This window comes from Rhineura floridana, chromosome 11 (assembly GCF_030035675.1).
Source record: "Rhineura floridana isolate rRhiFlo1 chromosome 11, rRhiFlo1.hap2, whole genome shotgun sequence".
Taxonomy (NCBI): Eukaryota; Metazoa; Chordata; class Lepidosauria; order Squamata; family Rhineuridae; genus Rhineura; species Rhineura floridana.
In genome coordinates this window covers 6,293,707-6,320,017 of record NC_084490.1, presented here as the reverse complement: position 1 = coordinate 6,320,017, position 26,311 = coordinate 6,293,707, and the positions used below count along the sequence as shown (strand labels likewise).

At 45.4% G+C, this 26,311-nt stretch overlaps 1 gene segment (V, D, J or C); it reads left to right on the top strand.

Annotated features, from left to right (window-relative positions):
- Positions 1-2,007: 2,007 nt before the first annotated feature.
- LOC133366828 (Ig mu chain C region secreted form-like) lies at positions 2,008-24,371 on the top strand. The segment is given in 5 exon segments: positions 2,008-2,071; positions 19,634-19,945; positions 21,026-21,355; positions 22,058-22,393; positions 23,759-24,371. Coding segments are annotated over 5 exon segments (1,437 nt in total).
- The last annotated feature ends 1,940 nt before the right edge of the window (positions 24,372-26,311 follow it).

The window sequence follows — 26,311 nt, the reverse complement described above, 5'->3', positions numbered from 1 at the left end:
GTTGCCTTCCAGGCGTTGCTGGACTACAAATCCCAACATTCCTGACCACTGGCCATACTAGCTGACGGGGCTGATGAGAGCTGGAGTCCAATACTGTAACATGTGGAAGGCCATGGGTTCCCCATCTCTGCCATAAATAGACCAAGACTGTGTCACAGTTTATGAGTAGACAGAAAGGCTGCATTCAAGAGAGGGGCATAGAAGCAAGGAGAGAGAGAATGGAGTTGAGCACAGTGCCCAATATATCAGTGAAGCCAACAGATGTTGAAATGGTCTAGAAAGGCTTTAAAGTATCCCACCCAGCCGTGAAATCTTTCAGCGAATTCAGTCCTGAAATTCTTGCTGAAATTTATGGAAGCACTCTGCAGACAAGTTGAAGCCTAAATTACTTCAACCTATGATCAAATTAAATAGAGGTGTCCACATTACAAGGCTTTTGTACAGAGGAAATGCAGAACAATGCTAATGTGCAGCCCCTTTGATTATTGGGGCCAAGGGACAATGGTGACCATAACATCAGGTAAAAAGCTTTTTCTAATCTAATCCATTTAATCTTGGAACTTTATTTTCTTAAGACATCTGTGTCATGTGAAATGCAGTCATTTTGAGACATTTGAAAATTGTTTTGAAGCCAAAAGGGGAGGGGATTTCATCATTGGGCCGACATATGTCCAGAATGAGGTTTCTGTGCCAAGTTCCCAGTTAGAAATGTCTGTGTGTAACTGGAATTTTGACTATTGGGGACAAGGAACTTTGGTGACCGTCACTTCAGGTAATAATTTTTATTTCTCAAATGCAATAAATGTTTGAACTAGATCAGGCTAGCAAATATGATACTTTCTGTCTGTTCTCTTAAATTCTGGATAAATAGGACTCTGTTAACTCCAAAAGAAGGATTTGGAGCCAGTTGTTTCATTAGTTTTCTTGCAAGAGCTACAAGGTTAAATACATTTTTTTTTAAAAGGAATATAATTCTTTGTGAGGTTCCATAGATAAATGCTGCAATTTACAACCTGTTCACTGTAGACTAGAGTATCTGACCTTGTCAATGGGGGTTGCACCAGAGTAACTGGTATATGGTCTATTCCGGGTTAAATCTGAGAATTTCCATTTATGTGAGTTGCAATGCCGATGAATGAAATAATTATAGGCGCATAGGTATTATTTAAAAGGTAGCAGCATAAACCCCATGTCTAAGCACTCTTACTTATGAGTAAATTCTCTCCTTGAATATTGGGGGTTGCAACCACTGAATTCGGGAGTTCATCTTGAAGTCCTCCAATTCCCTGTATAAATTGCGGGTGAACTTTTTGTATAACATGGAAAAGAGATTTAATCAGTGTGATTATGGGATATTCGACTATTGGGGACAAGGGACCCTAGTCACTGTCACTGCAGGTAAAAACAAAAAATCCCCATTATTTCTATCTGTAGAAAGTTACTTAGAATTCCTGTTCTTAACTTACCGAGTTTCGTTCATTCTTCTGTTGCTGTTTTCTGGCTTCTTTAATCTTTGAAGGAAATGTGCTTCATTCCTGTGAGTGTAAAGTCTTGTCTCTCTAGTGCCACAACTCCCTTCTGTCTATAGAGCAAGCAAGGTATCTGATCTTGATCTTTACTGGGTGTACTCAAGAAGAAATTAAGTATAAACATGATCCCCCTTAGTTTGGTGAGCAAACCCTATGGGTTGCATCCAGTGTTAGTCCTGCCCAGAGTAGACCAAATGAAATTGATGGGCACAACTAGCTTGGGTCCATTACTATCAGTGGTTCAACTCTGAGTATAATTTAGTTGGCTACATCCCTACATTCCCATGCCGGTCAGCACTTCCCAATACGCTGGATGTGGACCATTGAGTGGAAAGTTAATATTCAATGTGCTTCTTTACCTGCTTTGACTCCTGGGGCCCAGAAACTCTCCTCATGGTCACAACAGGTGAGAAAAGAGAGAAAAGATCCTTTTGCAGTTTCTAATCAGGATTTTGCACACCTGTCAATAGAGAATTAAATGCTGTGTTACTATGGCTACTTCGATTACTGGGGGCAAGGAACTCTAGTGACCGTCACTTCAGGTAAAAAAAAAAGATTCATACTTATTTAAATCTGTTTACTTGAAATGTTCATTTAAAAAAAGGTAGGGTTGTCACCAAAGCCAGAGATACTTATGCTTTGAATCAGACCTAACTATACTATAGATATCGCTGTTTGTTTAGTTTTAAATGAAAATGTTTCATAGATTCCAGGAAGAATGGAACTCCAGGCAGGATATACATTTCATAGTTTCATTATTCTGTGCGGGACATGGAATAATGGGCTCAAGTTGCAGGAAGCCAGATTTCGACTGGACATCAAGAAAAACGTCCTAACTGTTAGAGCCATATGACAATGTAACCAATGACCTAGAGAAGTAATGGGTTCTCTGACCTGGAGGCATCCAAGAGGCAACTGGACAGCCATCTGCCGGGCATGCTTTGATTTGGATTCCTGCATTGAGCAGAGGGTTGGACTTGATGGCCTTATAGGCCCCTTCCAACTCTCCTATGCTATGATGCTATGATTCTGCATCATATTTCAGAAACTGATTTGGTACAAAATTGACAACTATACAAGGTAATCCAGTAAGTCCTGTGTACATAGATGTCAGAGAAAATGGCAAATACCCTTCCTTTGGTAGTCTTAGCAGCAGAACAGTATTATTTAGTTATTATTCATGCAGCATAGGCAGATTAACCAATGTGATTACTATGCTGCCTTTGATTATTGGGGCCAAGGGACTGTGGTGACCGTAACTCCAGGTAAAGGTTTTCCATTCAATGTTTCCTTTGATTTAAGTAATGAATCCAGATCTTTGCCAGTAAGATACTTGCTGTTTGTTTGTTTTTTAATGTCCTAAATGCAAGATACCAGGATACCTGAAAGACCGTCTTACCCCTTATATGCCCATCTTATCAGGAGGTTCGTTCTGCACAATATAGAAAACGGACCTTTAGTGTGGCGGCACCTACCCTGTGGAATTCCCTTCCTTTGAATTTTAGGCAGGCGCCATCTCTGCTATCTTTTAAGCGCCTTTTGAAGACTTTCCTCTTTCAACAAGCCTTTTAAGTTGAGACCTATCCCAGTCTGCATCTGTGTCAGAATCGTTTAATATGTTTTTTAATAATGTTTTTAACCCTTTTTTAAGGTTGTTTTTTAAAATGTTTTTAATGCTGTTTTGTTTTAATGTATTTTAAGATCTGTTTTTATGATGTTTTAAAGGGTTTTGGTGCTTTGTTTGCCGCCCTGGGCTCCTGCTGGGAGGAAGGGTGGGATACAAATTAAATAATATATAAATAATAAGATGGGGGTAGGTGTTTTCTAAATGGACAAGGCAAGAGGAAACACAATTTCAATTAAAAGAGAAGGAAAGTATAGTTGTGTGCATAAATATAATACAGAATGGGAGGGCAACATAGGAAACGGGACCTCTGGCATCTTGAGTTTTGGGACCAGTATGTTTTTAGTCATTAGAGGCAGGGATTAATACTACTGTGACTACTACGCTTTCGACTATTGGGGCCAAGGCACCTCGGTTACAGTGACCACTGGTAAGTTCAATTTGCTTTTTTCATTCTGTCCAGTTGTGTGTGATTTTTCTATTTTTTTCCCCAAAGTGTTTCTCAGAAAAACAGCAGCCTTGTGTCTCAAATTGGCTGCATAGATTACCTTACTCCAACTAATTATGTCAGAGTAATAAGTTTAGGCTAAAATAAATATCTTAATTATACATCAGTTCAGCCAGTGACACAAACAAAGTTTATGACAAGGCAGGGAATTCAGAGAAATGCATTCTTAAACTTAAACACGTGCTTTCTTAAATTCTGTAACTTTTTCATTAAAGTATCTTATACTAGGCCAGTGACATCTGGCATCTTAAAGGTTAATATTTATTGTGGTATATGCCACAGAGTCTAGAAAAGCTTTTGCCACAATAAATCTTTCCTGTCTTTAAGGTGCCAAGAGGCTCTTTGTTGTTTTTATTAAAGCACTCAGTTAGTCCCGAGCAATCAAGATTTAATTCCGTTCTGTATTGTCGGTCAATTGAAATCCCCTCCATCGATATTGGGGAGGGAGGCTGAAAACTATCATTCGAAGGATAGCCACAGTTTTTGTGGGTTGTAAAGGACAGAAGTATTCCTCGTTAGGTTTTTGTGCATGGCATAGAGAGAGTTGAGGCAATGTGATTACTTTGATGTCTGGGGACAAGGAACCATGGTCACCGTTACATCAGGTATGATTTTAATTCCTTTCTTCGCTTATTGTCTTTTAGTGCACAATTTTTTCTTCTTTTTGTGAGATCTTTGGAAAGTTAGTCTTTCCTATTGTTACCTTTTTGGATCTTAAGCATTCCTGTTGGGGACCATGTTCCGGGAGCTGAAGGAGGGTTACAGTATTACTTCAAGAGGATCCAATTCAGTTTAATGAGACTGTTCCAGAGTAATTAGAATGACCACTTGCTGAAGGCAGCAAGGAATGGAATGGATTAACCCTTGGTCAGATCTGTAAAGACCATTCTTAGGTTCTTAGAGAGTCACCAAGCTGAAATCTAAAACTCACTTTTTTAGAAAGCATACCTTTTTAAATTGGTGTGGAGTTTACTTCTAATATTTGTGTTTAGGATTGAGATTTAAAGTAGGTTTAGAACTTTTTTTTTCTACCCATCCTCTGAAAAATCTTAAACTTCAAAGAAAACTTTTCGTACAGGCATATTTTACGGATGTTTACTTGGAATTAAATGCCATAGAATTCCATGGCATTTACTCCCAAGTAACTGTGCATAGATGTGCAGTCTTAAAAACCCATTGAGCATAATTGAAGATTTAATAAATTATCTGAGCATAAAAGAACCCTGACTGAGCAACTCAGAAATACAACTGATCAGTAAAAGTTCTTGTAGCATTTCCCCATAAACATATATCAATGTGATAACTGGTTTGACTACTGGGGACAAGGCACCCTGGTCACCGTTACATCAGGTAAAATTATTTCTTTTTCTAATGTACTCATTTAGAATTATCTTCCTTGTAATTATTGATAGCCTAAGGCAACTTTCTTTGGATCTACTGAGCTCCATTTCAGTGAGAATTCAAAATATAATTTCCCATATAGTTCATAAACCAGAAACCAAAATTATTCTGTCACCCACTTTTCTCCATCTCTACAATTATCTTTTCCTTTTGCTGAAAATGTTTTACTATGTTTTCTATACATTTGCAAGAGTCTAGAAAGGTTGGTGTTGACAAATCTGTTCTTATAACATGCTCTTACAAAAAGACTTGACTAACATAGGGGAATACATATGAAGAACTTTTCTTAGAATCAAAATCCATTAGATTCATTCTAAGAGATTAAAGAAAAACTCATCCGGAGGGATTTAAGGAAATGGAGGGGGCATTTAGATCTTCTGGTAATGTTACCGCTGTCCTTAGTAATCTGGAATGTTAAGTACAGTATCTTCAGACAATTGTGTTAGTGTGTAACTATGGACTCGACTACTGGGGACAGGGGACAATGGTCACCGTTACTTCAGGTAAATCAATATTCTTCTAACTCAGAGCTAATTTCATCACTGAATTGATAGGATTTCTCTTGGGGAGGAGAATGCTCAGTTTTCCCATCTCCAAAGCATTTTAAGAGTCTGTATGAACTGCAGGCTGAAATCATATGTGTTATAGATTTACTAAGGGGAAAATAGGACATTTGTCCCTCGGGAACTTCTTATTTTCTTTGTTATTGAATCAAAAGTTTAAATGCAGAAATGGAACTGCATTTTTATAACAAATGCATAATTTAGAAACTTGTCTATCCACCATATTTCTGTCTGTGTGTCTCCACAGTCGCTCTTTCTCAATCACTTATTCTTTAATCTGTTTGTTTCATTCTGTTTACCCTTCATTAGTGACAAAAGTGACTCTTGTGACTCTTTAAAGACTCAGAAAGTATTGCAGAATGAAGCTTCACAGGAAAGTTCCTACTTTGCCAGATCAATGAAGTGATAATGTGCCTCGGGTTCAGTAGTTTCGTTCCTAAAATTCATGCCACAATAAGCTTAAACATCTCTAATATGCCACTAAATTATTTCTTTGTCCTTCATTCTTTCTAGATTATTTCTGAATTCTTTCTGGATTATTTCTTTGTCCTTCATTCTTTCTGAATTTGACTGTTACCCATCTTACTGACTTGGAGGCGGGTCTACTTATTTTCCATGGTGAGGGGAAAGCACTTTTAACATGTGTAGAGACTTACTCTTTTTTTTTCTTGAGGCTGGACCCTGCCATTGAATTAAGATTCTGGAGGCATCCAGCTCAGATTAAGCCTTTGGGTAAATAGCATCTTACTCCTGATGCTCAAACATAGTGAAATTAACAGCAGGCTCAAGTGTACTGATTAATATTCATCAGAATCTATAATAAACAGAGTAATCAATAAAAGATTTTAAAGGGTTGGGTTTTTTTCTTTTTTGTGAAACTAAAATGGCTGATCAGAAAATAGGAATCTGGGGGGAGTTAAGATGGCTAACAGCAGATGGCTAGAGATTCGTTTCTCGGTTTCAGTTCATTTTAAGACCTTATGTTCCATTTGATGATTTTTCTGGCAGCTGGAGTGGTTTCACATGATTGAAAATAGCCCCAAATGTTTCGAAAACAACACAATAACACCTGTCCTCCCCTCTCCACAACCCCCCCCCCGATTTAGTATGTTTTGGTTTAAGGAAGAAAAAATCCAGCATCTGTTCCGTAGGCAATTGGTTCTGGAACTCTAGCGGTTTGTGAATCTTTTTCATGTAGAAATCATAAGGTTAAATGGTAAGAAAAAAACACTTTGATTTTTCTCTATAAGTTTTAAAACGTGTTTGATATTTTTGCTATAATTTAGAATATGTCAATTATTATTTGTATCCACTACAAAAAAAGTGAACATTTATTAATACTCTGCATTAATATATAGAGGTATTTTAATAGTGTGTTCTTTTGTTGCTTATTTTTGTGAATTCAGGAGGCATCGTTTTTAACAGAGACTGTATTTGTGGCAGGAAACTATAGTTTATTATTGCTGTTTTTTCTGAGTAACCAGGGTATTCATTTTTATGTTCTCAGTGAATGGGGCGGGCTGGTGGCATCTTTTATTTTTCTATTTTAACTGGGTTTGTTTTATCCTTTATGCTATGCAGTCAGGGTTTTAATACATTTGATCTTTGTGGAGTACATCCTTCCCTTTGATTGAAATTTCCATCTCTCTTTGTAGTTTAGTTTGATTGATTGATTCAGATAAGTGGTCAGCTCTCTTGGAATTTTGACTAACAAACTGAATTATTTTTCATTATCCGAATTTATAGACTCAGGGAAGCTTTTTATTTGATCACTGCTAGATGATTTATCCATTTAACAGTGAATTAATCATGTACGGAATTTTTTTTTAATGTTTAATTGGCTTTTCCTAAGATGAGGATTCATACGTGCTCAGTTCTTTAGTGGGGTGTATAGAGCAGTAGTTTTCCCTACCACCCACCCTCCACAACAGACTAGGGTTCCTGGGATCCAACACGCCACCTTTTTCCCAATTGACTACTGGCTCTGGAGTGTCCAGGTGGTCCACTAGACCCACCAGGGTTCCCCCAAATTTGACAAAAAGGAACCCACATTGTTCTGCATTTTGGGAGCCTTGGACGGAGCAAGCTTCATGCCTGGTGCTCAACTGGTACTGGAAGGCATGCCTCCCATGCCTCTAGCAGCTTTAGATCCAGTTCTACAGCAGCCATAATCCAGGGCAGGGGAAACAACTGGAATATCCCTGAAGCCTGGTGCTCAGCGGGGGGAACAGCAGGAGGGCTCCCTGCTCAGATTCAGCTGTCATAGTGGTGGGGGGTGCTCCTGGCAGCCCCTAGATTCTCTGAAGCCCACTGCCCCACTAGGAGACAGGAAAACATTTCAGAGCTATAGCGGCTGCAGCTGGGATGGAGATGCAACAGTAGTCTCTCTGTGTAGCCCAGTGTGTAGCTAGGGAGGAACTGGGCAACTTAGCCCACTCGGTCCTGGCTTGCGGAACGATGGGGGAAGCTTCTGGCAGCCCCCTAGCTTCTCCAAAGCCCAACGCTAAGCTAGGAGAGGAAAGCATTTCAGAGCTATAGCAGCTGTGGCTGGGTTGGAGATCCAGCTATAGACTCTGTAGCCCAGGACATAGCTGGGGAAGAGCTGGGCAGCATTCCCCCTCAGCTCTGGCTTGGGGAACGATGGAGGAAGCTTCTGGCAGCCCCCTAGCTTCTCTGAAGCCCAGTGCTAAGCTAGGAGATAGGAAAACGTTTCAGAGCTACAGCAGCTGTAGCTGGGTTGGAGATCCAGCTATAGTCTCTGTAGCCCAGGACGTAGCTGGGGAAGAGCTGGGAAGCGTTCCCCCTCAGCTCTGCCTTGGGGAACGATGGAGGAAGCTTCTGGCAGCCCCCTAGCTTCTCTGAAGCCCAGTGCTAAGCTAGGAGATAGGAAAACGTTTCAGAGCTACAGCAGCTGTAGCTGGGTTGGAGATCCAGCTATAGTCTCTGTAGCCCAGGACGTAGCTGGGGAAGAGCTGGGCAGCGTTCCCCCTCAGCTCTGCCTTGGGGAACGATGGAGGAAGATTCTGGCAGCCCCCTAGCTTCTCGGAAGCCCAGTGCTAAGCTAGGAGATAGGAAAACGTTTCAGAGCTATAGCAGCTGTAGCTGGGTTGGAGATCCAGCTATAGTCTCTGTAGCCCAGGACGTAGCTGGGGAAGAGCTGGGCAGCGTTCCCCCTCAGCTCTGCCTTGGGGAACGATGGAGGAAGCTTCTGGCAGCCCCCTAGCTTCTCTGAAGCCCAGTGCTAAGCTAGGAGATAGGAAAACGTTTCAGAGCTACAGCAGCTGTAGCTGGGTTGGAGATCCAGCTATAGTCTCTGTAGCCCAGGACGTAGCTGGGGAAGAGCTGGGAAGCGTTCCCCCTCAGCTCTGCCTTGGGGAACGATGGAGGAAGCTTCTGGCAGCCCCCTAGCTTCTCTGAAGCCCAGTGCTAAGCTAGGAGATAGGAAAACGTTTCAGAGCTACAGCAGCTGTAGCTGGGTTGGAGATCCAGCTATAGTCTCTGTAGCCCAGGACGTAGCTGGGGAAGAGCTGGGCAGCGTTCCCCCTCAGCTCTGCCTTGGGGAACGATGGAGGAAGATTCTGGCAGCCCCCTAGCTTCTCGGAAGCCCAGTGCTAAGCTAGGAGATAGGAAAACGTTTCAGAGCTATAGCAGCTGTAGCTGGGTTGGAGATCCAGCTATAGTCTCTGTAGCCCAGGACGTAGCTGGGGAAGAGCTGGGCAGCGTTCCCCCTCAGCTCTGCCTTGGGGAACGATGGAGGAAGCTTCTGGCAGCCCCCTAGCTTCTCTGAAGCCCAGTGCTAAGCTAGGAGATAGGAAAACGTTTCAGAGCTACAGCAGCTGTAGCTGGGTTGGAGATCCAGCTATAGTCTCTGTAGCCCAGGACGTAGCTGGGGAAGAGCTGGGCAGCGTTCCCCCTCAGCTCTGCCTTGGGGAACGATGGAGGAAGATTCTGGCAGCCCCCTAGCTTCTCTGAAGCCCAGTGCTAAGCTAGGAGATAGGAAAACGTTTCAGAGCTATAGCAGCTGTAGCTGGGTTGGAGATCCAACTATAGTCTCTTTAGCCCAGGGTGTAGCTGGGCTTGCGGAACAATGGGGGAAGCTTCTGGCAGCCCCCTAGCTTCTCTGAAGCTCAGTGCTAAGCTAGGAGATACGAAATCTTTTCAGAGCTACAGCAACTACAGCTGGGGCAAGGAGGGCAACCTAAAGGCTATTGCTTAGCTGGGGAAAAGCTGGATGGCTCCGTGTTGAGCTGTGGCTTTGAGAATGATGGGGGAAGCACCAGGAGCCCCCTGGCTTTCCCAAAGCTGGCCGCTCAGCTAAGGATCTTCTCAGAGCTATATAGCAGCTGTAGCTGGGACAGGGAAAGCGACCTAAAGCCCACTGCTGAACCAGGGAAGAGCTGGGCAGCTTCCACCCTCAGCCCTGGCTTTGGGAATGATGGGGTAAGCTACTGACAGCCCCCTTGCTTCTCCGAAGCCCACTGCATAGCTAGGAGATAGGAAAATGTTTCAGAGCTATAACAGCTGTAGCTGGGATGAACATGCAACTGTAGTCTCTCTGTAGGCCAGTATGTAGCTGGGAAAGAGCTGGGCAGCATTCCCCCTCAGCTCTGCCTTGGGAGACAATGGAGGAAGCTTCTGGCAGCCCCTTAGCTTCTCTGAAGCCCAGTGCTAAGCTAGGAGATAGGAAAACATTTCAGAGCTATAGCAGCGGTAGCTGGGTTGCTGATCCAACTATAATCTCTATAGCCCAGGGTGTAGCTGGGCTTGGGAAACAATGGGGGAAGCTTCTGGTAGCCCCCTAGCTTCTCCGAAGCCCAGTGCTAAGCTAGGAGATAGGAAATCTTTTCAGAGCTACAGCAACTACAGCTGAGGCAAGGAGGGCAACCTAAAGGCCATTGCTTAGCTGGGGAAAAGCTGGATGGCTCCATGTTGAGCTGTGGCTTTGAGAATGATGGGGGGAGCACTAGGAGTCCCCTGGCTTCTCCAAAGCCCACTGCTCAGCTAGGAGACAGGAAACCTTTTCAGAGCTATAGCAGCTGTAGTTGGGATGAACATGCAACTGTAGTCTCTCTGTAGCCCAGTGTGTAGCTGGGGAAGAGCTGGGCAGCTTCCCCCCTCAGCTCTGGCTTTGGGAATGATGGGGAAAGAGTTTGGCAGCCCCCTAGCTTGTTCAGCTAGGGGATAGGGAATCTTTTCAGAGCTACAGCAGCTACAGCTGGGGCAAGGTGGGCAACCTAAAGGCCATTGCTTAGCTGGGGAAAAGCTGGATGGCTCCGTGTTGAGCTGTGGCTTTGAGAATGATGGGGGAAGCACCAGGAGCCCCCTACCTTCTCCAAAGCCCACTGCTCAGCTAGGCGATAGGAAACATTTTCAGAGCTACAGCAGCTACAGCTGGAGCAAGGAGGGCAACCTTAAGCCCAGTGCTCAGCCAGAGAAAAGCTGGGGTTCTCCATGCTCAGCGCTGGCTTTGAGAGTGACAGGGGAAGCACCTGCAGCCCCTAGATTCTCTGAAGCCCACTGCTCAGCTCACAGATAGGAAAGTGTTTCAGAGCTACAGCGGCTATAGCTGGGTTGGAGATCCAGCAATAGTCTCTGCAGACCAGGGCATAGCTGGGGAAGAGCTGGGCAGCGTTCCCCCTCAGCTCTGCCTTGGGGAATGATGGAGGAAGATTCTGGCAGCCCCCTAGCTTCTCCAAAGCCCAGTACTAAGCTAAGAGATAGGGAAGCGTTTCAGAGCTACAGCAGCTGTAGCTGGGTTGGAGATCCAGCTATAGTCTCTGTAGCCCAGGACATAGCTGGGGAAGAGCTGGGCAGCGTTCCCCCTCAGCTCTGCCTTGGGGAACGATGGAGGAAGATTCTGGCAGCCCCCTAGCTTCTCTGAAGCCCAGTGCTAAGCTAGGAGATAGGAAAATGTTTCAGAGCTATAGCAGCTGTAGCTGGATTGGAGATCCAACTATAGTCTCTTTAGCCCAGGGTGTAGCTGGGCTTGCGGAACAATGGGGGAAGCTTCTGGCAGCCCCCTAGCTTCTCTGAAGCTCAGTGCTAAGCTAGGAGATACAAAATCTTTTCAGAGCTACAGCAACTACAGCTGGGGCAAGGAGGGCAACCTAAAGGCTATTGCTTAGCTGGGGAAAAGCTGGATGGCTCCGTGTTGAGCTGTGGCTTTGAGAATGATGGGGGAAGCAGCAGGAGCCCCCTGGCTTCCCCAAAGCTGGCCGCTCAGCTAAGGATCTTCTCAGAGCTATATAGCAGCTGTAGCTGGGACAGGGAAAGCGACCTAAAGCCCACTGCTGAACCAGGGAAGAGCTGGGCAGCTTCCACCCTCAGCCCTGGCTTTGGGAATGATGGGGTAAGCTACTGACAGCCCCCTTGCTTCTCCGAAGCCCACTGCTCAGCTAGGAGATAGGAAAATGTTTCAGAGCTATAACAGCTGTAGCTGGGATGAACATGCAACTGTAGTCTCTCTGTAGGCCAGTATGTAGCTGGGAAAGAGCTGGGCAGCATTCCCCCTCAGCTCTGCCTTGGGAGACAATGGGGGAAGCTTCTGGCAGCCCCTTAGCTTCTCTGAAGCCCAGTGCTAAGCTAGGAGATAGGAAAACATTTCAGAGCTATAGCAGCGGTAGCTGGGTTGCTGATCCAACTATAATCTCTGTAGCCCAGGGTGTAGCTGGGCTTGGGGAACAATGGGGGAAACTTCTGGTAGCCCCCTAGCTTCTCCGAAGCCCAGTGCTAAGCTAGGAGATAGGAAATCTTTTCAGAGCTACAGCAACTACAGCTGAGGCAAGGAGGGCAACCTAAAGGCCATTGCTTAGCTGGGGAAAAGCTGGATGGCTCCATGTTGAGCTGTGGCTTTGAGAATGATGGGGGGAGCACTAGGAGCCCCCTGGCTTCTCCAAAGCCCACTGCTCAGCTAGGAGACAGGAAACCTTTTCAGAGCTATAGCAGCTGTAGTTGGGATGAACATGCAACTGTAGTCTCTCTGTAGCCCAGTGTGTAGCTGGGGAAGAGCTGGGCAGCTTCCCCCTCAGCTCTGGCTTTGGGAATGATGGGGGAAGAGTTTGGCAGCCCCCTAGCTTGTTCAGCTAGGGGATAGGGAATCTTTTCAGAGCTACAGCAGCTACAGCTGGGGCAAGGTGGGCAACCTAAAGGCCATTGCTTAGCTGGGGAAAAGCTGGATGGCTCCGTGTTGAGCTGTGGCTTTGAGAATGATGGAGGAAGCACCAGGAGCCCCCTACCTTCTCCAAAGCCCACTGCTCAGCTAGGAGATAGGAAACATTTTCAGAGCTATAGCAGCTACAGCTGGAGCAAGGAGGGCAACCTTAAGCCCAGTGCTCAGCCAGAGAAAAGCTGGGGTTCTCCATGCTCAGCGCTGGCTTTGAGAGTGACAGGGGAAGCACCTGCAGCCCCTAGATTCTCTGAAGCCCACTGCTCAGCTCACAGATAGGAAAGTGTTTCAGAGCTACAGCGGCTATAGCTGGGTTGGAGATCCAGCAATAGTCTCTGCAGACCAGGGCATAGCTGGGGAAGAGCTGGGCAGCGTTCCCCCTCAGCTCTGCCTTGGGGAACGATGGAGGAAGATTCTGGCAGCCCCCTAGCTTCTCCGAAGCCCAGTACTAAGCTAAGAGATAGGGAAGCGTTTCAGAGCTACAGCAGCTGTAGCTGGGTTGGAGATCCAGCTATAGTCTCTGTAGCCCAGGACATAGCTGGGGAAGAGCTGGGCAGCGTTCCCCCTCAGCTCTGCCTTGGGGAACGATGGAGGAAGATTCTGGCAGCCCCCTAGCTTCTCTGAAGCCCAGTACTAAGCTAAGAGATAGGGAAGCGTTTCAGAGCTACAGCAGCTGTAGCTGGGTTGGAGATCCAGCTATAGTCTCTGTAGCCCAGGGCATAGCTGGGGAAGAGCTGGGCAGTGTTCCCCCTCAGCCCTGGCTTGGGGAACAATGGGGAAAGCTTCTGGCAGCCCCCTAGCTTCTCCGAAGCCCAGTGCTAAGCTAGGAGATAGCCCAGGGCATAGCTGGGGAAGAGCTGGGCAGCTTTCCCCCTCAGCCCTGGCTTTAACAATCATGTGTGGAGCTTCTGGCAGCCCCCTACCATCTTGGAAGCCCAATGTTAAGCTGGGACCCATGCAAGCCTCTCCAATCTCTAGGAGCTACAGCTAAGGTAGAGGAGCAGCCAGATTCTCTCTGAAGCCAGATACTTAGCTAGAGAAAAGCTCCATTGTTCCCCGCAGAGCTGTGGCTTTGAGGACCATGTGAGTAGCTCCTAGGACCCCCTCACTTGCTTTGAAGCCCAGCACCAAAGTGGGGCTCAATGCAAGCCTCACCAATCCCCTTCAGTTCTCCACCTATGGCAGCTACAGCTAGTGTAGGGAGAACAGCCAGCAAATACCTGAAGCCCGGTGGCCAACTGAGGCTGAGCTGGATGGCTCCCTCCCCGGCTGCAGCTTTCAGCATGTCTGGGAGGGGAGACCTGGCAGCCCCCTAGATCCTCTGACTGCCCAGCTGGGGGATCTGCCAGTCTTTCAGATCAATAGTAGTTGCAGTAGGGGTCACGGAGCAAACCACGGTCTCTCTGGAGCCCAGCACTTAGCTGGGAGAGAGTGGGGTAGTTCCCTACTGACATAACGGCTTTGGAAACAATGACAAAAGTTCCCAGCAAGCCCCTAGGTCTTCTGAAGCACTCTGCTCAGCTGGGGAACCTGCAAGCCTTTCCGAGGTCTAGCAGCTACAGCAAGGGTGGAGGGGACCACGAGAGTCCATGTGAAGCCGAGTACTCGGCTTGGGAAACACTGGAGGGCTTGCTGCCCAACCGTGGCTAGGAAAAGCTTTCGGGAAACTCCTTTGAAAGCCAACCCTGACCTGGTGTATTCATGCAGGCCATCCAGATTCAGAGCTGCTTCAGCTGAGTTGGAGGAGCACCCAGAGTCTCTCTGGAGCCAAGCGCTCAACTGTGAAAGAACTGGAGAGCAGGTGGGCAAAGCACCAGCTTCTCTGAAGCCCACCGCTCAGCTAGGAGAAGTCTTCTTGGCACTACAGCAATGGTAGCTGGGGTGGAGATGCCATTGGGATCTCTCCGAAGCCCAGGGCTTAGCTAGAGAAGAGTTGCACGACTGTGCTTTCGCTTTGGGGATGGGGGTAACGTCTGGCATCCCCAGTCTTGGGAGCCTGGCATTGAGCTCTAATGCATGCAAGCCTCTCAAGTCTCTAGCAGCTACAACTTACATGGAGGCTCCCTGGAGCCTCTCCGAAACCAAATGTTCGGCTAAGGAAAGAACTGAGGGCTCCCTGCTCAGCTGAGAATCGTGGGGAGAACACCAGCAGTACCCCCTAACTTCTCTGAAGCCCACCGCCCAGCTTGGAGATGCGCAATCTTTTCAGGGCTAGAGCAGCAGTGGGTGAGGTGGGGTTTCCTAGGGAAGATTTGGGCAGCTTCAGCCTTGGCACTGACTTTGGGCACAACGGAGGCAGTTCCTGGCATCCCCTAGTTGGCTGGAAGCCCAACGCTGGCCAGAATGCACAGAGGCCTCCCAGATTTAGGGCAGCTAGAGCAGGGAGTGCAACTGCAGCCTCCCCTGAAGCCCAGCACTCATCTGCAGGAAACCAAATAGCTGCTGCAGCTTTGAGAACGGTGGAGGAATATTTCCAGGCTCCCCAGTAGCTTCTCTGAAGCTCCACTGCTCAGCTCGGTGTCATGCATCCCTTCCAGATATATATGCCAGCATCAGCCAGGACAAGGAAAGCAACCTGAAAAGCCCAGGATTTAGATGTGGAAGGGTGAGCCGCTGACCTCAGAGCTCTGGAAAGCTCATGGCAAGCTGCTAGCTTCTCTGGAACTTCCCATCCAACTGGGTGTCCTGCAGCCACTTCAGGTCTATAGAGAGTAAAGTTAGGACAGGGGGAGCAACTGGGGTCTTTCTGCAGTGGGCAGCTGGGGACATGTGGTTCCACTGCTTGCCAAACCTGTGAGAAGGGAAAGGCTGGGGGAAATGTCAGCCTGAGCTTCTCTGAGGCACAGTGCTCAGCCGGGGAGGGCACGCTTTGAAACTCAGCAGAGCTTCAGAAAAGCCAAGGGGGTTCTAGGAACGTCTGTGCCTCGTCCAAGTGGCATCCAAAAGCCAGAGCGCTTGCAAGCCTTGGGAGAACTGAAGCAGCCATGAGACTCTCCTCCCCGGCTTTCTTGAAATCAAACCTTCCGCTAGATGAGCTGGTTTGGGGGGAGAAGCAGCTAGGCTTCCCCGCCAACCTTTTCAGTAGCTCAGCACCCATTTCCCTGAGCGTTTAGGGTGCTGGGAGGCCGGCTGAGGAATGCACAGCTCTCAGCTGACCTCCAGCTCGAGAGATGCTAGCGGGGAGCACCTGGAGTTCACCTAGTCTGTCTCCTCTCCATGCAAGCTCTCCAGCTCTGTGCCAGCTTTGGGATGGGCTTCCAGCCACCCTGAAGTCAAGCACTCCACTGGGGGAGAGCTGCATGGCTCCCTGTTAGGCTGGCACAGCTTTGGGAAACTGGGGGGGCACAGTGGCCCCCTGAACCCCACTGCTCAGCCAGGAGGCATTCAAGTCTCCAGGATCAGCACCGGCTTTCAGAGGCCTGGCCTCTCCTCCTCATGCTCCCCGAGTCGAGACACTCAGCCGAGGAACTGGGTGATTCCCTGCTGAGAACGGTGCAGCATCAGCTTTGGGGAGGCTAAAACGGCAACTAGCCTCCCCCTCAGCCCTTCCTGAAGCTTAATGCTTAACCCAGGCTGTATCTGTGCTGGAATTGCTTTTTAAGATATTTTAAAGACGTTTTTAAGATGTTTTAATATGTTGCAGCGTTCTTTCATTTTTAAGATGTTTTAAAGCTCTTTGAGTGATTTTTGTTTTCTGCCCTGGGCCCCTTCTGGGAGGAAGGGTGGGATATAAATTTAATAAATACATAAATAATAACCAGGAGCAAAGCAGCAGATTTTGGAAAAGTTGAGGAGAGCAATTGGTTTCTCTCAACAGTCTAGAGGAAAGGCTGTAGCTCCGTGGTGGAGCATCTGCCTTGCATGTAGAAGGTCCCAGGTTCAATCCCCAGCATCTCCAGGTAAGGCAGGGAGAGAGTCCTCCCAGAAACTCTGGAAAGCTGCTGCCAGTCAGTGTAGACAGTACTGAGCTAGATGGACCCATGCTCTGACTTGGTACAAGGCAGCTTCCTATGGTCTTTTGTTCAGTAAGTAACAACTGTGAACTTCAGTTTAATCCAGGTTTTAGAATGGCTATGGGGGGCAAGCAATTTGTCTCCATTGCACTCACCTCCATCTGCCTCTCTCAAACCTGATACTCAGTTTGAAAGTATCCAATCCTCACAATTTATTAGCATTCTTGGGAAAGCAGGAGGAAGCCACCAGAGTCTCCAGCACTCAGCAGTCGCCTGCCTCATTCCCAAGTGATACTGAGCATCAGCAACAATGGGAGGTGGCATTTGAGAAGCATATCTAAGCATAACTTTTGGGAAGTACGGTGGATCAACTGACTTCCTCTTGGCTCTCCCAGGCACAGTGCTAAGTTGGAAGGCATATAAGCCGCTCCGTTCTCTGCTGCTTAGGAAGGCTGTTGGTGGAGGAACAGGTGCCTCCTAGCCAGGTTGCAAATCTCCCAGCTGAACATAGGTTCTGGAGATACTTTAGCTTGCCGATACTAGTGCAAGTCTAGCCGGAAAAGGTCACTTGCATAATCATCAAAGGGACTTTGAACTAGTATGAAATGCGGAGAAGAACATGTACCATTTCTCGGGTGTTTCAAATGCTCAAGTTAGTTAGGAATGCTTGCTCTAGATGACATGGGCCAGCCCGGCTGTGGCTGGCCTGACACATGCATGCCTGCAGACCTCTCTCCCTCTAATAACAAGCTCAGGTGGTAAGAGTTGTCAACATTGGAGCCAAAACACAATCACTGAGAAATAAGAGGGAGGGTAACAGCAAGTTTGGAGGAACCCCAAGATTTCCAGAAGTATAATCTTTAAAAGGCAGGGCAAAAAATATCTAAACACGCAATGAAGACTGAGCATGCTCAGTAACCACAGAATGTTGAGAGTCAGTTGGACAAGAAATGCCCTACTAGATCTGCTTTCAAGTTCATAGCATCTAGAAAAAGAGCATGGCTGGTTGTCAGGAACCCTGAAAAGGAGCACTCCTGCTCGGAGATTAGGAATACACTATAACATTTTGTTAAGGGTCCCACTTGTATGTCACAAAGGTCAGCCATCCAACTGACAGTGTGCCTCATGCTTTGAGGTCTACAGGGTCTTTATGATAACCAGAAGCTAAAGCAGTGTTTCCATGTGAGGGTCTTTTGTGGGGGATGGGGGTGTTCATTGACATCAGAAGTATTAATTGGCAACAATGCAGATTCCTTTTGATGGTTCAAAAGCAGACTAAAGGATTTCTCTATGACTGGAAAAGACAGACATAGCTAAGGAGTTTTTTTTTGTTTTAATAAGGATAATTCAATGAAAGATGTTCAACTTCTGTCTCTGAATTTTGTATTTTCTTTGCTTTTTAAACAAGCTTGAATTTTTACAAAATCATTTCAGTTCTTCAAAGGATTGGGCTGGCATATGCTGAACTGGATTGGATGGACATTGTATTATATAGAGGTGTTCAACAGTAATAGGAATATCAAATGGCTTGTGAGTGACTTTTGATGGAGGAAATGTGTGTGCTCACTGCATGTTGACATTAGCATCCCACCAAAATCTTTGCTCCATTTTACTGGGCCTGAAGTTGCCCACATTTTTAAAAATGTGACTATTTCAGAGGGAGCAGCTAGCTTTCTAAAAGTGTTATAATGAAGCAAGTAACACAACAATACGTCAGATGTAAAGTCTACAGAAAGCAAAAATTACCACCATGTTTCTACTCCTCAGTACATTCTCTTCACTGCCAACTTATTTTAGCTGAAATTTTATACACACTTCCGTAGCCGCAACCCCCACTGAGTTCCATTCAACTTACTACTGAGTAAACAAGGATATTCAAAATCCACATGCTCAATTGACATAGTTAGAATGGTTCCCAACATGGATTCCGGCAAAAATGACCTCTGGAGAAGCAACATAACAAAAAAGCTTCTCCAATGGCCCTTGCTCCTTCACTGAGGGTAAACCTCCTTTGTAATGGGTATTGCAAGCAAGCTGACCACCATTTTTTCCAGATCTTTGGTAGATTGCTGTTTCTCAGTGATGAAAGCGGGAAAATAGGCATGGTTTGCCCTTGTTCTTTCAGTTGAGGTCTTTCAGTAATAATGCTATATGTATGTATGTAAAAAAAATGAAATGGAAATGCCTTCAGGTTGATCCCGACTTATGGCAACCCTATGAATAGGGTTTTCATGGTAAGCGGTATTCAGAGGGGGTTTCCCATTGCCTCCCTCTGAGGCTGAGAGGCAGTGACTGGCCCAAGGTCACCCAGTGAGCTGCATGGCTGTGTGAGGATTCGAACCCTGGTCTCCCAGGTCATAGTCCAACATCTTAACCACTGCACCACACTAACACTTCCTCTAAGTGCTCAACATGATTTATGTGTGTTAACTGAGCAATCCTGACAACAATCTTGTAACGCAGACCAATCTCGTTATCTCCATATCACAGAAGGGGGGTGCAAGGCTGAGAGGTAGTGGTGAAACTATAGTCATGTATGTCTGCACTGACTAGGCTTCCTGGTTCATAGCTCAAATTCCTAACTACACTACACTGGTTCACAGTAGATCAGTTTTGCCATGGGAATGAAAACTAGAATGAAATAAATTCTACAGAAAGAGAGAGAACAGTGAGTATATTTCATATAGAACAGGTTTAAATATGAATACATCTAAAATGTCATCCTTGTAGCCACCTAAGGAATACTGGAGAGAGAGAGAGAGAGAGAGAGAGACTCTTGTCTTTCTTTCCCAACAAAGCAATGGCGCCCTTCCTTTCAGTTTGTTAATCCCAACTGAACATTTAACACCTTCCAAAAATCCTGCATCCTTTTGCTTTTCTTCTTCCTCAGCTTCCCCAACTGCCCCCACTCTTTTCCCCCTCATTCCTCCTCCTGAGAGCATCACAGAAAGTGATAAAGTCACCATCGGGTGCATTGCCAAGAATTACCTGCCTGACTCAGTCACTTTCTCCTGGGAAAATAAGAACAATGTCAGCGACAGCACAATCACAACCAAGTGGTTTCCGTCTCTTCTCACCGCTGGGACTTACACCGCAAGCTCCCAAGCAGCCGTCTCTGCTGCTGAATGGAAGAATCTGCAGCCGTTTTACTGTAAGGCTGTCCACTCTGCTGGAAACAAAGTGGTTCGAGTTGCTCGTCAGGGTAAGTGAATTTATTTGTCTTCTCTTGTTCAACATCCGCAACAGTACATAACAACAAAGGGCCAATTTAAGAAGATTAGCAACAACTAGGTAGAGAATAAGTGGGCTCAAGTTGCAGAAAGCCAGATTTCGACTGAACCTCTGGAAAAACTTCCTAACTGTTAGAGCCATACGACAATGGAACCAATGACCTAGAGAGGTAGTGGGCTCTCCAACACTGGAGGCATTCAAGAGGCAGCTGGACAGCCATCTGTTGGGAATTTTTGATTGGCATTCCTGCATTGAGCAGGGGGTTGGACTCGATAGCCTTAGAGGCCCCTTCCAACTCTACTATTCTATGATTCTGTAAGTGGCATGTACTTTAATAGGAAGCAGCCTCTTGCAAGAACTGTACATTCCATACCACAATTAGGTAGTCCCTAAAGTGCTACACAACATCTATATCTTCTTAAGGCAATGAATAATTCCTGAAGTCTAGTTCAAACCTAACGTTTTCCTGCCTAGGATGATTTATTTCTGAAAGAGGAGCTCAAAGCTGCAACCTCTACCCTGAAATCCCACCCCTTAATCAGAGATATGGCTCTGTAGGACATTCTTCTCCTGTATCATGGGAAAGGTGCACTGCACATGTTCAGCAATGCCTTTTCCATTCATTTGTTCTGAGACTGAGCCATTTCTCCAGTGTGGGTCACAATACTGCTAGAAGACAATCATTTAAGTTGGTTGAACACAGATTCCTAGATAGATCTGAATCTCCCCATGTATGTAATTTCAGTTCTTGCATATTTACAATTCACTAGAGAAGACAATAACGCTGGGAAAAACCGAAGGGAGTAGAAAAAGAGGAAGGCCAAACAAGAGATGGATTGATTCCATAAAGGAAGCCACAGACCTGAACTTACAAGATCTGAACAGGGTGGTTCATGACGGATGCTCGTGGAGGTCACTGATTCATAGGGTTGCCATAAGTCGTAATCGACTTGAAGGCACATAACAACAACAGCAACAACATATTTACATTTTGCTTTTAAGGTGTTGTATCCACCTGCCATAATTCTTGTAATTTTCTTTACTTCTCAAGCATCAACATCCAACTGCTGTGATCCTGAAATGTCTGTGCGTGCACCACCCCTTGGAGCATTTTCTGGTCCTTACCTAAATGCCACCATCACCTGCACTGCTGCTAATCTTTGCACCAAGCAGGCCACACTTCAGTGGTTGAAGAAGGGACAGATACTTGATTCTGGCTTCACCACCACCACGCCAGTCTTAGGGGGCAGCAGTAACAGCATCAGAAGTGAACTCATAGTCACTAAGAACGACTGGAATGCTGATGTTCACTTCACATGCACGGTGAAAGAGAAGGATTTTACTGGGACAATGGAGATCCACAGGAGCTTGTTTTGTCAAGGTATGAGAAATTTGAAAATTCAGAAGAGACTTTTTTGTGTAGAGGTTCTTGCAGTCATGGAGTTACATGATTCCCTGCTTCCTGCTGTGTAACCAAATAATCCCATTCTTCAGCCCCACTACTCAGTGCAACCTTATTAAAAATAAACTTATCCTTTAACATCTCCTTAGGAGAGAGCAACATTAATTGCAGTGTTGGGTGGGATCTCAATTCATCCATGTTCTGATACTAATCTGCCAAGTTATATCATCTACACTCAAGACCCATGGTGACATTATTCTAGAAACAAAATGAATTTTAGGAGGGAAAGCAAAGTCTCCTAACTCAGATTTACCAGTTAAAAGGACCATGATTCTGAAAGCTAGTAGCTAGTCCAAAACCAGGCCAAACAGAAAATCTGTACACTGCATTTTTCCAAATATCTCAGGCAACTGTGGAACAGTCCCCCAAGAGCCCCATTCTGTGGTGCATAGGTGGTAAGAGGAGATTCTCAGTTGAACTTAGGGCCAAACTACATATTAGACATAACCAGTAATTAGCAACTGCTAAGAGGTTTTGATCAGGCATAAGGAAGGAGACTCTTAAGTAAGTTGGGTGTTGGAAGCATTAATTGCCAGCAGTATATGAATTGCCAGGGTGTGCTATTTTTTTATTTACCATGGAACTGAACATTGTTCTCACACCTCTTGTGTTACTCCTCAGAGGATTGCAACACAGATGTCCATGTGAAAACCATCCCACCATCCTATGCTGACATCTTCCATAATAAGTCAGCCAAGCTGACCTGCAAAATTTCCAACATACCCTATGAACAGGATCGTAAGGCACTGAATGTCACCTGGAAACTGGAATCTGACAACAAAGTACTGAACACTGAACTGGGACAGTTGAAAGATCAAGGAAATGGCCTGGGATACATTGAAGCTACAACCATCGTGTGTGCAACAGAATGGAACAAAGGTCAAACCTTCACGTGCAAAGTTGCTTTCCCAGGATTACTTCCTGAACCTATAGAAAAAACCCTGAAAAAGCTTAATGGTAAGTACCTGTTTTACATCACCCCATGAAAAGATTAAGCTTTAGTGCCATTTGTTTCAGTGGTCTGGCAGGCTCCATGTTCAGAATAATCCTAGTGTACCCTCAGAATAATTAGCATCACCTGCAGCAAAAGCATTTGGTAGAAGATAGGAAGCCTTCAAAAACTCCTTCAGCATACCCAAGGATGTCCTTACTTCAGTAGATACTGAGGCCAACAGGCTCCTTTTATGATATCCCAATGAGCACCTTTCTTGCTTATTATTTTGATAGCTGCTGTAGAACACTTACCATTATGAACCTTTGAGCTAGGCCAAACTGAATGTGATTGGATGAAGGCCAACCATTGAGCTTGAAAGGATCTGAATACTACATCCTACATCCAAATCAAGCACACTAATTTTCAGCACTTCTTTGTGGGCTCATACTGATCCACACACAGTTTACTTTTAGTCCACGCTCCTCTGCTGTAGGACAGAACCTGTATTCTCTCTAGAACAAGCTTGCACACAACTTGTGGCCCACCGGAATGAAGGCCGCCACCTCCCCATTCATGGACCACATAGCCGAAGAGCTGAATGGGAAGGACACGCTAAGCAAGACTCTCTCTCTTCCTCTCTTAAATGAATAACCACTAGACAAGGGGTTTCCAAACAGTGGCCCATGGACCACCAGTGGTCCACGAGCTTCATTCAGGTGGTCCACGGCATGTCCGCATTAAATATTCATATTGATTTTTAACTGTATTTTGATTGCTTCTTTTATTTGTTATATTGTCTTTTATTTTATTACAATTTGATGGAAATTATAATTACAATAAAATACAATATAAGAAAGAAAAGAAGCAATAAAAATACAATTAAAAATCATACGGCATCCAGCACAACGTGCTACAGTTGCTACAACTGGCAGAAAAATCATTAGGTGGTCCACTAAGACCATCAGCAATTTTCAAGTGTTCCGGGGGAGGGGGGAGTTTGGGAACCACTACACTAGGCTAAAAAAATACATAAACAGATGAAATGATATTGCCAGCAATGTGAATCTTCTAGTCTAGAACTGTCTTCTGTCCCTTAGGGAAAACCATCTAATCAAACTGATCAGTAAAAACTGATCAATAAAAACTAGGTCCATTTATGGTCCATAGAAGGCCATTGCATCAAAACTGTGACTTGGTCAATTTTGCTATCTCACCAATTGACTTCTCCAGTTCACCTTTTGAAAGGGTCTACGCTCCTGCCTCTCTCAAAACATGCTACCCTAAATATCCAAGAGGTGAACATTTAAGTCAGGTTTCATGAAACAATTGTAAGGAATGCACATTTGACATTCTCTTCATTCCTTTTCTTTCTTTTTTTCACCTTCCAGGTGCCCCCCTATCTCCCCCATCTGTCTACGTCCTTCCCCCTCCATCAGAACAACTAACTTTGCAGGAAACTGCCACCATCACTTGCCAAGCGAACCATTTCTATCCCAGTGATATCTTTGTGCAATGGCTTCAAAATGATCAGCCAGTGAATAGTCAAGAATACTTCACCAGCGAACCCACACTGGAGCCCAAGTCACGCGACAGGTACTTCATCTACAGTGTCTTGAACATCAGTGCAGAGGATTGGGCTGCGGGAACCACCTACACTTGTGTGGTGGGACATGAGGCGCTGCCCATCAGCACAACTCAGAAGACTGTGGACAAGAACACGGGTAAACCAAGCATTGTCAACGTCTCCTTAGTGCTCTCCGATACTGCCAACACTTGCTACTAACCATCGTGATAGTTTCTCTTAAGCAGCCTCCATCCCCCTATTACCACCAGCATCTGTTTCCCTTGTTGCATCTCCTCCTGCTTCGTGATTGATCCTTCAGTGGAAAGCTGGGGGTTGGTGGTGGATCTAAGAAAAGATGTGTCTTAAATGTTAAAAGCATTAACTGGCCACATCTTTTTGAAAAAATAAAGTGTGTGTTTTTTTCCAAAGAAAGAAAATCTGGCTTGTTGTGAGAAATGTTGATATGAGAGTTAATACTAATTTTCAATTGCACAAGCGTGGAATGAGACAACCAACTCCCATTGGAATACAATGGGAAATAAAGCTTCTTTGAAAATTCCACCCACAGCATCCTTTCAGCTATTATATGGGATTTCCAAAGGATGCTATAAGCATGAGATATCTGAGACTGAATGGTGTGTGAGAGTTTGCATCGACTTCCTTATTGCAACCATACCTTTCTCTCTCTCCCTACCCCCCTTGGTCTTTTCTCTCATGGCTCTTTCTTCCAATGCTTCCTTTTTCACTTCAAATACTCCCACATACACAATTAAGTCCTTATTTTAAATTGTTCAGTTTCTACATCTGGTTAAGAAAGCTACTTATATCCACTCTCATGAATTTTCTGGCTCCAACATCATTATGTAATTTAGAGTCATTCTCAGCTCATCCTCCCCCTAGCATCTTAAGGACGCAAGGAAAATACTCTGTACATGCAGAAACTGGGGTCTTATATGAGCAAGGAGATGTCTCATTTGTTGGGTGTTCACAAGCAACCACCTATATCTACACTGCATTCTTTACACACAATAAAGAAGTTGTTAAGAGAGATTTCAGAAAGAATTTGAAACAAACTAAAAGTGATGTGCAAGGTATCTGATCAGAGCAGAGTTCTTTCAGTATTAACACAAAGGGTATGGTCTTAAAGTTTAGTCTCAGATTAATACACAGACTTGTCTTGGGAAAGCTGATCTAGCATATCTTTATTTTTCTCATACAAATCAAAGCAAAGACAAGATGTGCAGATAAGCAATCGTATAACTGGACAATAGCAAGGCAGCTCTTCCAAGCATGCTAGAGGCTTCCATTTGGGTACACCACAGCACACAGTTCTCAGGCAGCAAATGCGCAATAAAGTAAAGTGGTGTTGAAGCCATCCCATGCATCAGTGGATGACACCTGCGAGATTTTCTTGCAGCCACAGGTACATATCTAGCGACAAAGATTCTCAGTACACAGATGTTAGCCTATACATTAAGAAAAAGAGCATAAAAAATGCACAAATAACTTTACTCATCAAATCTCATATTGATGAAAGAATGTAGAGCTTTGGTAACATGAAGAGTTACCTCAACCATTACTATTATTGAAGACCCTCCGTGGCGCAGAGTGGTGAGCGGCAGTAACGCAGCCGAAGCTCTGCTCACAGCCGGAGTTCGATTCCAACGGAAGGAGGAAGTCGAATCTCTGGTAAAAGGGGTTGAGGTCCACTCAGCCTTCCATCCGTCCATGGTCGGTAAAATGAGTACCCGGCATATGCTGGGGGGTAAAGAAAGGCCGGGGAAGGAACTGGCAATCCCACCCCACATATACGGTCTGCCTAGTAAACATCGCAAGACGTCACCCTAAGAGTCAGAAACGATTCGCACTATAAGTGCGGAGACACCTTTACCTTTTTTCTCTCATTATTATTAGCTTCAGAGGGCAAAAATCCATGCAGCTGATTTTGACCAAAAAAAACTTGTTGAAACCATTCACACACACACACACACACACACACACACACCCCTGGCCAGATCAGGTCATCATCCTTATGGAGAGCAGCAATCACTCATAGGATCATAAAAAAAATGGGAGCGACTCAGAAGCACTGCTCATCTGAACCTCCACACTGAACATACTATTCTAAAAGCATCCCTCAAATACTCATGACCATAGGATGGCAATTACACCTCATTTAGAGAAAGCACCCAGGAAGCATTCACTGCAGGTGACTCTATGCTAGCAGGAGCCGGGCTGAGGGTGGGGGTGGGAGGAGAATGGCTGCAAGCACAAGGTGCTCATTTGGAGGCATAGGTCATTCGTGTACCATATATTCTTCCTTCTCCCTCAACCCATGCGGAGGAATGCTTGACTATGGCAAAGGCAAGCAATTCTT